General features: G+C 42.9%; 2 protein-coding genes across 5 annotated transcripts in view; one reads left to right on the forward strand and one right to left on the reverse strand.

Moving 5' to 3' along the window:
* MGLL (monoglyceride lipase) overlaps positions 1 to 13177 on the reverse strand; it is a 145897-nt gene that overhangs the window by 95697 nt on the left and 37023 nt on the right. The window lies entirely within an intron of this gene.
* The window catches only part of KBTBD12 (kelch repeat and BTB domain containing 12), a 52498-nt gene that overhangs the window by 249 nt on the left and 39072 nt on the right, over positions 1 to 13177 (forward strand). For all 4 annotated transcript variants that reach the window (XR_014545349.1, XR_014545350.1, XM_083603056.1 and 1 more), the window contains exons 2-3: positions 6640 to 7822; positions 9439 to 9709. Coding sequence is in view for 2 of the 4 variants with exons in the window: in XM_083603056.1 (XP_083459182.1) it covers positions 6744 to 7822; positions 9439 to 9709 (1350 nt within the window). In the remaining 2 variants the exon portion in view is untranslated. The remainder of the gene's footprint in view (positions 1 to 6639; positions 7823 to 9438; positions 9710 to 13177) is intronic.

Here is a 13177-nt window from a genome sequence, read left to right on the forward strand (position 1 = left end):
ATACAAATGCGGTAGCAAGGCTGAGCTTTAGGTGGCAGAGAAGTGATGGGGTTATATTTGTGATGGGAATACGGGCCTAAACTAGGCCTTGAGAAACAAAAAGAAAATTTTAACTGTGTTCTACAGAGATGAGGGCGCCAGCATATGGGAACACTTTGAATCTAGCATGGCAGACAATGGCAGCCGTTCAAGAAGGTTTCTTTGCAGTACTTCAATATGAAGCCATATTGTACATCAAATGCATGATAAATTATACAGAACTGCCATTGAGATTGCATGAGACTGCCTGAAATTGAAGTCAAGATTAGAATAACTGTGCCTGAACGAGACTGAAGGAGCATTAAACTATTAGGTTCCAGGGCTACAGACATCAAACAAGGCAACTACAGAAAGCCTAGAAACTGACATCAACACCAATTTCTAGAGAAATATTTTCACAGAAAATATTTGCAGATGATTTATCAGCTACAGCCATGTCGTTACAGACTCAGATTGAGTATATTACTGTGCCCTGTGAGATCACAATACAAACGTAGATGCATAATTGCTCTGTTGCTGATATGGGAGTTCTAATTTGGGTGTAGAGTACCTGTGTCTGACAGAATTGCTTAAGGTTACACATATTGGTCAAACACTGCCAGCGAGAAGGGAATGCAAAGTAAGGCTTCATACACACCATACACATATAATACACATTACTTTAATGTGTACACATTTAATACATATTACCTTCAAAATCCTGGGGACTGTAATTTATTAAGGGTATTGCAGCTCTGTGAACCACAGTTCTCTGGCTTATTTGGGGGAGGGGGGGATAAAGTACTTTAAATCTATTGTGTGTACACAGCCGAGTAAATAAGAGTTTTCATACCACTGGAGGAAATTAAGAGGCTGCAAAACTGCTCCTTCACAGGAGCCAGTGACAAAAGCTGTATAGTGCCAGTGTTAATTCACGGTACGTTGTATGATGGAACATACAGTTGCCACATATGACTTGTGAGTCCCTTAGCTAACAGGGACACTGGAAATGTCAGATGTCTTTATGCTGTGAATCAACTTGTTATTTATACTAGAGATGATCAAAATGTTTTGTTGTAGCATGGGGTAGTCTGGGTGTCATCTTTCAATCTTCTCCAAACCTGTGGTTTTATATCTGCAAGATGAGAGGGGGCCTACTAAAGTGGTCAAAATAGTCTCTTCGTTAAGTTAATGGCCCTAGCCAAGACTATTAAGTATAGTGGTACCTCGGGTTACATACGCTTCAGGTTACATACGCTTCAGGTTACAGACACCGCTAACCCAGAAATAGTGCTTCAGGTTAAGAACTTTGCTTCAGGATGAGAACAGAAATCGTGCTCCGGCGGCGCAGCGGCAGCAGGAGGCCCCATTAGCTAAAGTGGTGCTTCAGGTTAAGAACAGTTTCAGGTTAAGAACGGATCTCCAGAACAAATTAAGTACTTAATCCGAGGTACCACAGTACCACTCTGCAGAGTCCAGATGACTCACCGCCACAGAAACTACTAGTTAGTGATGCTTCTAAAAGGAGACAGGCCACTTCTCCTTCCCTAGTTGGAGGTTATGCCATCAAAGTGTGAGGTGGACAACAGACTAGGAACTAGTCTTGTCTGGAGCAGAGATCACAGAGCCAGACTTCCTCTTTACACTGAGTCCACAGCTATGGCCCTTAACTTGGGGGGGGGAGGTGTAGGTACTGTATACCCCTGAATACCCCCAGAAAAAAGCACAGAGTAAGCCCCATTGAATTCAATGGAACCCACTCCCAAGTAATAATACAGATATAATACAGGTAACTCGCAACTTATATATGCATTTAACACGTGTGCATTCAGCTTACGTGCTTGGCAAGAAAGGGGGTGGGGAATTAAAGAGGGCAGAAAGGAGACAGAAATAGGGCAGGTGTCTGGGAAGAAAATACTTTGGCAATCCCACTTGCCATTGACCCCAATTTGTTTTGTCTATACACAATTTCGGCTTTACACACTATACCCAGAATGTCACCCCCGCATAAGTTGAGAGTCACCTGTATTGCCGCCTTAATGCTCTATTTCTGCACAAATGTTTTGGGGTATTTCTTAACAGTAGTCCTGGAGAGCAGATGTACAGAGTGTTGCCAAAGCACAACTGCTAGAGGTTTTGTTAAAGAATGGGGAAGCATGCTGTGTTAACTACCCTAATAATTACTAAATTTAAAGCAGATTTACTAGAAGGAAAACGAAATTAACATTGTCAGGACACAAAGGGTAACCAATAAAAGTAATAAAAAGGGAGAATGTAGCCTTCTTTCTTTCTTTTCTTTAAATGTGGTATTTCAAGTGTTTGTATTATACACAGTAAAGCAAGGTTTTTTAAGCCTTTCAAGCCTTAGCAATTAGCATATTAGGGAAATGATGGTGTTACAACGGAGCAGGGAGTTAAAAGTGAAAGCCATACCATATTATATTTTACTGTTCATTATTGTATTGTGCTATTCATTAGACACAGAGAAGGATTTCTATATTTCATTCAGGTACCAAACCGCATCAGTACATAAAGAAACTATCCCTGTATTGATTTAAAAAAAACAAAAAAAAAACTGGAGCAAATTTAGTGCAAACCCAGAGAACCAACGTATTTGCAGATAGTGAAGCATTTTCCTCCACCCCTTAGCTGTAGTAAACTCACAGGAAATACCTTCTGGGTTGTGACAAGCAGCACAACCCTGCTGCACCTACAGTGGTACCTCGGGTTACAAACGCTTCAGGATTACAGACTCCACTAACCTGGAAGTAGTACCTCAGGTTAAGAACTTTCCTTCAGGATGAGAACAGCGGCAGCAGGAGGCCCCATTAGCTAAAGTGGTACCTTGAGCTTAGGTTGGCGCTGTGGTCTAAACCACAGAGACTAGGGCTTGCCAATCAGAAGGTCGGCGGTTCGAATCCCCGCGACGGGGTGAGCTCCCGTTGCTCAGTCCCTGCTCCTGCCCACCTAGCAGTTCGAAAGCACATCAAAGTGCAAGTAGATAAATAGGTACCACTCTGGCGGGAAGGTAAACGGCGTTTCCGTGCGCTGCTCTGGTTTGCCAGAAGCAGCTTAGTTATGCTGGCCACATGACCCGGAAACTGTACGCCGGCTCCCTCAGTCAATAAAGCAAGATGAGCATCGCAACTCCAGAGTCGTCCACGACTGGACCTAATGGTCAGGGGTCCCTTTACCTTTACCTCAGGTTAAGAATAGTTTCAGGTTAAGAACGGACCTCCGGAACGAATTAAATTCCTAACCAGAGGTGCCATTATATTAGGGTCCACTGAGCATGAACTGCTTAGAATCCCACCCCCACCCCCAATCTATGCTCAAGATATATTCTAGGAAATCAGATCAGTTGGGATCTTATTGTGGTGAGGGCAGCACTGTAGCTTCAGAGGGCTAGCTAGGTTTTCTGCCCTGGGTGAAGCCTCCAGAGGGGCACCATTGAAGCTCCCAGCCTGTGTGTGTGCACGCCCTAGTTGTGGGGAGCAGTATTTGAGGAGCAAAATATATTGGACTGAGATTTGAGGGTCCTAATAAACCCCAGGTCTGGGCACGTGTTTGTAATATAGTTTTGAAGAACAATAAATCATAACTGTTTCTTGCTATTCCACACTTCCTTGGATAAATTCTCCTCCACTCAGGGCCATGGATAGAGAGAAGTCTGCAGGTATTTGTGGGAGCAGGCTCGAGTCACAACTTTGAACTGGCCTCCCCCAAATTATGCTTGATCCCTGTTATCTCATAAAATTTAAGTTTCATGACTTAATTTTATGAGATACATTCTAGTAAGTCTTCCATATTTGTGGTTTATAGCTAGAGTTAACAGATCTCGGGGTCTGAACCAAACTTTCAGAAAATTGAGCTTCTTTCTCAGGAGTCATACCCATACCATACGTTTAAAGCACATCTTTAACCATTTAACAGTCCTGGCTTCCCCGAAAGAATCCTGGGAACAGGTTACCTTAACCCCCTCATTGTTCACAGCACCCTTAACAAACTATATTTCCCATGATTCTTTGAGGGAGACCATGTGCTTTAAAGGGGTTTGATTGCAAGGTGAGCATTCAGAAGGAAGAGGGCAAGCTGTTTTCTACAGGTCCCATTCCTAGCTTTCTTTCTCAGTTCCTTTTTCCAGCATGTCCTTTCACCGATATGGGGCTAGCATGGTTCTTCCTATCCCTCCCAAAATGCTTTCTATCTTATGTAACCAAGATCAAAAAGAGAGAGAAATCCAATTACATGAAAATATAGAAATCACACACCTGGGAGAAGCATGCTATCCTCTTATGGCTTCAACAACTGTATGCACACCCATTTGGGAATTAGTCCGACTGAACAGGGTGGGCCATTTCCTCTTAGCAAGTTAACCAAGAGCATTTTGGGATGCATGTATGAAAAAGTGACAACTGTGATTTTCTCATTATGTGAGAGAATTAGGTTTTGCTCAGGACCGTGATCTTACATCTTTGCCAGCATTTTGTCTCCCATGGCAACCTTCATGTCCAAAATAGTATGGTTTATAGGTCCCCAATCCAGCCTCGTAATTCTCTCCTCGTTATTAGATGTGCTGTTATATTAGTCCAATTGTTCTTTCCTGTCTTCCCTTCTCTTCATTCCCCCCTATGAGCTGTTGAATTCTCAGCTCTACCTAGGAAGCTCCCTCAATCCAGGATGTCTAATGCAAAATATTATCAAAATGTTACTTCAGTGGGAGTCTTATTTTCATGTATTAATAGCTCTTTGGCAATTTGTCTCCAGGAACTGTTCTTTGAACAAAATCTAGCTACCCTCCTCTTTCATTATTGAAGAAGAGAGCTGAACTAGAGCAGGCGCTTTCTTTTGGGAAGCTGTGTTCCTCCAGAATGTGCTGAATTTCCACCAGCCCCAGCAAACATCTGTATCATTAATATATGGTTACCAGACGTCCCCATTTCCCGGGAACAGTCCCCGGATTTACAAATCTGACCCCGGACAAAATCCGTCCCCAGAATGTCTCTGGATTTCATATTTTAAGTGCTGTAGATTTATTAGTAGGGAATGAATGTTGTGTGATTGGTTCAATGGCACATGACACATCATATGGGGACTTCTGGTGAGGCAAAATGGCGGATGCCACGGCAGCGAGCAGCTCCTGAAGCCAGCCAGAGCCAACTGCGCTACCAGGCTGGCTCTGGGCTGCTGAGACTGCTGCTGCCACCGCCACTGCCAAGGGGGAACTGGGGACACCTGCCGCATCAACTGGGGGAACCGCTGCCCGCCCCCCCCCCCCGGGACTCAAATCATGCTGGGAGTGAGAGCCCAGCGACGCTTTGGGGCCGACGCAGGGAGAAGGAGGAGAGGAGGAGAAGGAAGAGAGAGAAAGAGGAAGGGGGAAAAAGAGGGGAGCTCTGACCTTGCTGCGCCACTGAGAATGAGAAGTAGGAGAGCACCAGGAGGGCAAGGACACGTGGCCGAACCCAGGCCCGACCTGAGCCTACTCCACGGCGGCTAATGCTCCAAGAGAGCAGGTCGGTGCCCAGAGGAAGGCTGCACGACAGAGGAGACCACAAAAGAGAAGATATTACTTCTTAATTTTTTAAAAAATAACTTTAAAAAAAATTCCTCTTTTTTTGTTAAAAAAGTGTCCCCAGATTCTTTGAAAAAAAATCTGGTAACCTTACATTAATACAGTAACAACAACAATTAAATATATGTCCTAACCTTCCTCCCAAAGATGTGTGGGACAGCAAACACCGAAGTGATAAAAATATTCAAAATAAGATCTCATTTAATTAACAAAAACAAAAACATCTAAAGGCATTTTTAAACATTAAGAAATCTAAAAACATGGTACAATTAATGCTCAGTGATTATTGGAGTTGCAGGACAGATTCTCCACCCCAGCCCAATACAAGGAGTTGGACTTGTGAGTATAGAAGCACTCAGCCTTTACTTGTGATTAATAGCGAAGAGCTTGTGCATTGCTTCCCATAGGCTGCAGAATGAAAACACTTCCATTAGCTGAGTTTTCGCCCACAACAATTTATATTGGACACTGGATGTCAGAGCAAAGTTGCAGCATCAGTTAATGCCCAGTCAAGGTTTCTGCACCAATGTGAATCTGCAATGGATTTGGAAACTAAATAGGAAAAAGAATGTGTTTTTAAGTAGGCATAGATGTATGAATTAGTGAATGGTTTACGAAAATGCATGAGTTTTGATGGATGGAGACTGCAGAATTTATCCATTAGAATCCAGATTTATATACTGGGTCTCAATATTCTCATGAATTCTTAACATTCACGCTATGAATATTCTGCATATTTGTTCAAATATTGCTATAGTAATGCATTATTCAGGATCTTGTCACTGACAAAGGACATAAATGAAACCAGCTCCTGGTGCAAATTGTTCAATCCTCAAAATCTGGAGTGGAAAAACACTGGGTTTTTGTTGTTGTTCAACCAGAAATTGAAAATCCTAAATTTGCAATAATAATAATAATTATATATTGCAAATTAATCTTCTCAAAATATTTACTGCCTTTAGGCTGTAACAGTAAAACTTGATTGTCAGACAATTTGAAGATTTGTTCACATAAGAAAATTACATGTTTCTCCTTCTCCCTTCCAGGAACATCATATTGAAGGAACTTCACTTTCAAAGCTATTAGATATGCCAATAGCATATCTTTCAAACCTCAAGCAAGTACAAGAGAAGATCTTAACAACACCCAAATGTTTAGCATGGATTACAAGTCCGAGGGTAAAAGGAAGCAGCGGCATAGCTTGAATTTACTGGAGCAAATAAAAAGTATGAAAGATTTATCGGAAATGATTGATGTGGTTTTGGTGGCTGAAGGAGAAAAGTTCCCTTGCCACAAACTGATGCTGTCTGCTTTCAGCCCCTACTTCAAAGCAATGTTTACCTGCGGCCTGATTGAATGCACACAGAAAGAAGTAGAGCTGCATGACATGTCAGCAGAGAGTGTGTCCATACTTCTCCAGTACATGTACACGGCTGAGTTGCACCTCACTAATTCCAATGTACAGGGCGTGGCCACCACTGCATTTTTCATGCAGATGGATGACGTTTCCAGCATGTGTCAGGCATACATGATGGAGCACATGGATGCTTCCAACTGCGTGGGAATCCATTACTTTGCCAAGCACATTGGGGCCGAAGAGCTTTCAGATCAAGCCAGGAGGTATTTGTACCTGCACTTTGCAGAGGTGAGCCTGCATGAAGAAATACTGGAGGTTGAAATGCAGCAGTTGCTAAACCTGATAAGATCAGATGACCTGAATGTGTCCAGGGAAGAGAGCGTCTTGGATTTAGTCCTCAGATGGGTTAACCACAGCAGGAAATTGCGAGCAGATCACCTCTCTGAGCTCCTGAAGCAAGTCAGGCTAGTCCTTGTAAGCCCTTCGTTCCTAGTCGAAGCTCGGAAAAGAAACACGGTGCTTCTCAGTAATACACTGTGTAGTGAGATGATTGAGAGAGCATTAGAAACTATCAAGAAAACCAACCAACCTTCTCTCACCCTTCGCTATGGCATGGAGACCACTACCCTTCTGCTTTGCATTGGCAATAACGCGCAGGGCATCAGATCAAGACACGGCAACTACGGCGATGCCAGTTTCTGTTATGCTCCTGTTACACAAAAGACGTACTTCATTTCCTCTCCGAAATATGGAGAAGGCTTGGGATGTGTATGCACCGGTGTGGTTACTGAGAATAATGATATCATTGTGGCCGGGGAGGCAAGCGCTGCCAAAATGTCTAGGCAAAAGACCAAGAAAATTGAAATTTATAGGTTTGTATCCTCTGACATGAAGAAACTACCTAAATACAACTAGCACCCCATCATAAACTTCAAATTACCATGTGTGCATAGAAGTTAAGGTTTAAGGGCTACAGCACTCACCCCAATGCCTGTTCAATGCTGTGTGGCCTAAACCTCTTCCTCTGATCTTCTGGTATTCTGCCTAACTTCAGAGGCTGGCAAACTAACAGCCTCTTTTTAGGGCTTTAACCTCAGATCCATTATTTCATAACAGTGCTGATTAAAAAGATACCATATGTAACTGTTTATGAAAGATTTCGGACAATTATAATTCTTCACCTGACTTATACTGGTGGCGTCTGATAAGTTTTATTTTTATTTTATTTTATTCACCAATACCAGTTTATTTATTATACTACCATAAAGTATCTGCTTTGGGTGGCTATGTTGTTGCCAAGACACAGGCTTCTACCGAGTTCCCCTTGACTCCTGCAGTATATTTAGTACACTATGTACAATATAAATACGAATCAACAGTCACTCAAGTGGGATTTCTACAGGCTGTGGACTAAATCTTTTATTTCGTAGCCCAATTCATTGATAACAATGGCTAGAGTGCCCTCTATGTGCCACAAATAATTCCATAGGCTACTAGTTATTGTTTTTTCCTCCTCCTTTTGCAATGGTTTAGTCCCTGTTGAATCACAGGCAAGTTTAGCACTCTTATTCTTGTTTACTCAATAGTATCATTACTACTGAAAGTCTTTTAAGGGAACCTGAGGTTGGGTATAAATCCCAACAAAATCAAGAGGAATTATTTTGAAGTAATCTCGGTTAGGACCGAGCTGTAAGGCTAGGTATACACACTCTTTATTCTGTTTTCTACCTCTTAAAGAAAACAGGATAGAAGACGGAAGAATTTTCCTGACAGAAAATTATCCTTCCCGCTGATATTGCCACACCCTCCTAATAGTCAGTATGTTCTCCACTGGCCTTCCCTACTCTGATGCCCTCCAGATGTTGTGGGAGGAAATTCTGCAGGATAGCTGCTGCCTTGCTAAGAACTTATTCTGACATTGGGCAGAATGGGTGACCTGTCTTATCAGATACGGATCAGAGAGGATGCCCTCTCAGACAGAGCGCAGTGGTCAGGTTGGTATATAAAGGATGAGACACTTTTAGGCATCCTGGTTCCAACCTGCAATAGAGCTCTGTGTTCCAGTACCAGCACCTCAGACTTGAGAGCCACAGATTCACACCCACCCACCCACTGTATAAACCTAACACAAACATGTGGCATATATATTGCAATCATTTTAGGGTAGAAGTTTACCAAGGTATGAAGTTGTTTTGGCACATTTTGGCTGCAGTCCTATTCCCGCTTACGTACTTGGTAGAAAGACGCATTGAGCTCAATAGTACTTCCTTCTGAGCATACATCATCACCATCACCATTATCATCATCATATTATCATGATTAAATTTCTATCTTGCCATTCTTCCCAAATGTACATGTTTAGAATTGCATTGCTTGTCATTGTTGGAAAATAAAAATGACACATAAAGAGAGGGATTAGGTATAAATGTTTCCGATTTGACCTGTTGCCCTGACAATTCTAATATTAGCTTCTTCTTCTTTTTTACAGGTACAACAGTCGGGGGAATCACTCTTGGCAAAGTCTGTGTACTGCAGAGTTTCGTGAGCTCTATGCTCTAGGCACCATCCATAATGACCTATATATCACAGGAGGTCAGATGAAACTGAAAAACCAATACCATATCACAAACTGTGTGGGGAAGTACTCAATGGAGCAAGAAAACTGGAGGGCCTTGGCTCCCCTCCCAGTGCCCTTGGCCTGCCATGCTGCAGTAACCGTGAAAAACAGGCTGTACGTCATGGGAGGTTGGACACCGCAGGTGAGGAATATCGCAGAGCTTTTTAGCATTTATGGTGTACTCTTCCACCCATACTGCCTGTGCTTGTTGTGGAGGCCTGTACATATTCCCTGTGCCTCCTCTCCTCTAAGAACATGTACACATTCTTGTTTACCTCATCGAGTGTGCTCTCACTGCTGGTTTGAGAAGCGGTATGCATATAATCATTGGGACGCGGGTGGCGCTGTGGGTAAAAGCCTCAGTGCCTAGGACTTGCCGATCGAAAGGTCGGCGGTTCGAATCCCCACGGCGGGGTGCGCTCCCGTTGCTCGGTCCCAGTGCCTGCCAACCTAGCAGTTCGAAAGCACCTCAAAGTGCAAGTAGATAAATAGGGACCGCTTACTGGCGGGAAGGTAAACGGCGTTTCCGTGCGCTGCGCTGGCTCGCCAGATGCAGCTTTGTCACGCTGGCCATGTGACCCGGAAGTGTCTCCGGACAGCGCTGGCCCCCGGCCGCTTAAGTGAGATGGGCGCACAACCCTAGAGTCGGACACGACTGGCCCGAACGGGCAGGGGTACCTTTACCTTTACCTTTATGCATAGATCATTAGCCACAATTCATATGTGTTCTGTATCTGTCCTGACATTTCTTATGAAATACTGCATTTTGATGCATTTTTCTCCAAACCGGCATCTGAGTTGAAAAAAGAATGACTTAACTGCATTTTAAGCCAGTAATGCACACACAGCCTTACTTTCAACCGTGTCTTCAGTTGTCATTCTCCACAGACACTTTTCACCTGTCTACTGCTTTGACTCTGCCCCTACCATCCCATCACACTCTCCTGCTGTCAATCGTCCTTCCTGCTCACTGACTTCATAAGATGCTTATGCATTGTGGCAGAATAACCTTTCCCAGCTTTCAATCCTATGTGTGCTTATTAGCCTAATTTCCTCCACGAGGTTAAGGAACAGTGATTCTTACTGCTCTTTCAACTGTAGCCCCCAAGTGTAGAAATGAATTAGGCATTTCCTTGTTTGAGACACACAATCCAAACAGTGCCCACTCCTTGCAGTAAAAATACAATGTGCATGATGTCATTTAGAACTTGCTGCTCCTGAAACAGGACCTCAAAGTCTGCCACTTGTGGGTGGGCTATCTCACTCTGGCCACTAGAAAGGCTGGCCCAAGTACCAGATGGGTAAGACAAGGGGAGCAGGATGCACAAGGGGTGGAGGGTGAGCTGTGTCTGGGAAGAGCAAGGAGATGTGGAATATCACTCTAGTCAGGATGATGGAGGGAGGGAAATTGGAACCTGAAACTGAGCAAGGCTGTTTCAGGCAACTGCCGTGAGCCAAGGAGCAGGGTGCAGAGAGAAGGAAGGTAGACAGGCTATCACATGCACGGGATCTGGCTGGGAGAATGCAAAGGTGGCTTTTGTCAGTTGGCTGCTTACGAGAGGCTTTTGAGAGTGGAGAGAGGATGTGGTGAACCCTCTGGGCTTTTAAAAAACGTCTGGCTGACCAACACTGTGAGAAACAGGAAGAAAACCTAGATGGGTCTATATGCAGCAGGATTCTTGTCATGTGTTCACATGTGAGCCCAGGGCCTTCTTAATGCTGACCTTGCATGCTGCAAGAGGCTAATTGCAATTCATGACTAACTTGTATCTCAGCAAATTGCTGATGATTCATTTATTACTCCCCGTTGTTCAGCTAACCTTTTAAAGTAGTAGATTAGTTGGTTTCCCATGGAGGATATATTGACAGATATATTGGAAATCTGAAAGCACAGAATGTGGGAAAACATATGAAAACATACTTGCCTATATTGTTTGTTCCAGTGGTGCAGGATGTATCCATGCCATACATTTAAAGTACCTTTATACCACCTGAACAGGCTTGGCTTTCCCACCACCACAGAATCCTGGGAACTGGAGTTTAAGTGTGCTGGTAATTGTAACTCTATGATAGGTATAGGTACTAAAGTTGCCAGGATTCTTTGGGGGAAATCATGACTGCTAAAGTGGTCTAATATGCTTTAAATATACAGCGTGGATGTAACCCCAGTAAGACTACAGGCATACATTTCATGTGCTCAAATATTCATGTCCCGTCCTGTTCTGCTCAATGTAACTTTTACTGTTTTAGCTATTAGCTGTGAAAATCATGGGAATGTTGTTTAGGTGCTTTATTTACCTCACAATACTCTGATATTAACATAATTGATAAAGTGTCTAAATGTTTACCAAGTCCTGTACCAAGATTAAAAACAAAACAAGACAGCCGTTGCTCTGTAGCTTACAATCTAAAAGGCACGACACAATAAGAAAAAGGAATGGGGAGGGAAGATGAAAGCAATCAAATTCAAGTAGCTGTTCTAAAAGTTACGAAAGCTCAGTAGTGTCTTTTGATCTGAGCAGGCAAGCCTCCCTACCTTTAAGCACACATACGGTACATAAACAACCCAGCAGCCCTATGATGCAGTGTCATGGGCGCTTTTCATACACGCGGACAAAAGAACATGTGGTTTTGAGCAATGATTTTTTGAAGACGCTTAATCCTCATGTAATTATAGGCTGCATAAAAATGCCAACTCCTAATCTTACAGTTACACAAGATTAAGCCTCAATGGCCTTTTCATGACTTCTGTCAGTTGCATAGTGAACAATGATTGTTTAATTTAAGTATGGTTTTAGGACTCAGATACCAAAACCCAACAATACATGCCAATGGTTTTTTGAATGACTCCTTGTCATGTTTTCAAAGTAAGAACCCATCATTTTCATAGTCTGCATAGGACATCCCACATAAGTGTGTTTCTTTATCGTTTCCTTGTGCCTCTTTCACAAGCAACAGGTTAGCTTCACTTGGGAGAACCCTCCAGATTTAAGGCTGTGATCCACTGACTTATATGTATACAGGTGGGACAAATAACACAGGACTGAAAAATGAAGCAAATACACAGACAGTACCAGTTTCACAATAACAGCCCAGCCCTTCAAAATCCAGAGCCCAAATGGTTCTTTTAAAATTATCATGCACAGACTCTTCTCTAACTAATGTGAAACCCACTGAATTGTCTAAGATGGACTCTCAGACTAAGTACAGTCAAACTGCCTTTTCGTGTCCAGACACTTCATTGATGATGAGGTTTTGCTAGGCTTCGGCATAGACCTTTCTTTTCACTTCACACAATGCAACAGAATGGCCAACAACATTATCTAGAGGTAATTCATCTTTTAATTATAATGTTTCTAACTAAGGCCTGACTTGCAGATTATTTTCCTGGCATGATAACACCATTTCAGCTTTCATGTGGTGAATACTCAATCTGAATATGCATTTCATACAGTGAGTTCATCATATTATAATTTCGTTGGTCTATGCTGGCGTGGTAAATGCCAGCTTTCGCTATGTGGGAGTGCAGTTAAATAAAATTGTCACAAGATGAAGTAGACATAGTATAATTACTTTAAGGCAACTTTTCCAGAGCAAAACATAAACTTGA

This window comes from Podarcis filfolensis (genome assembly GCF_964270895.1).
Source record: "Podarcis filfolensis genome assembly, chromosome: 2".
Lineage (NCBI taxonomy): Eukaryota > Metazoa > Chordata > Lepidosauria > Squamata > Lacertidae > Podarcis > Podarcis filfolensis.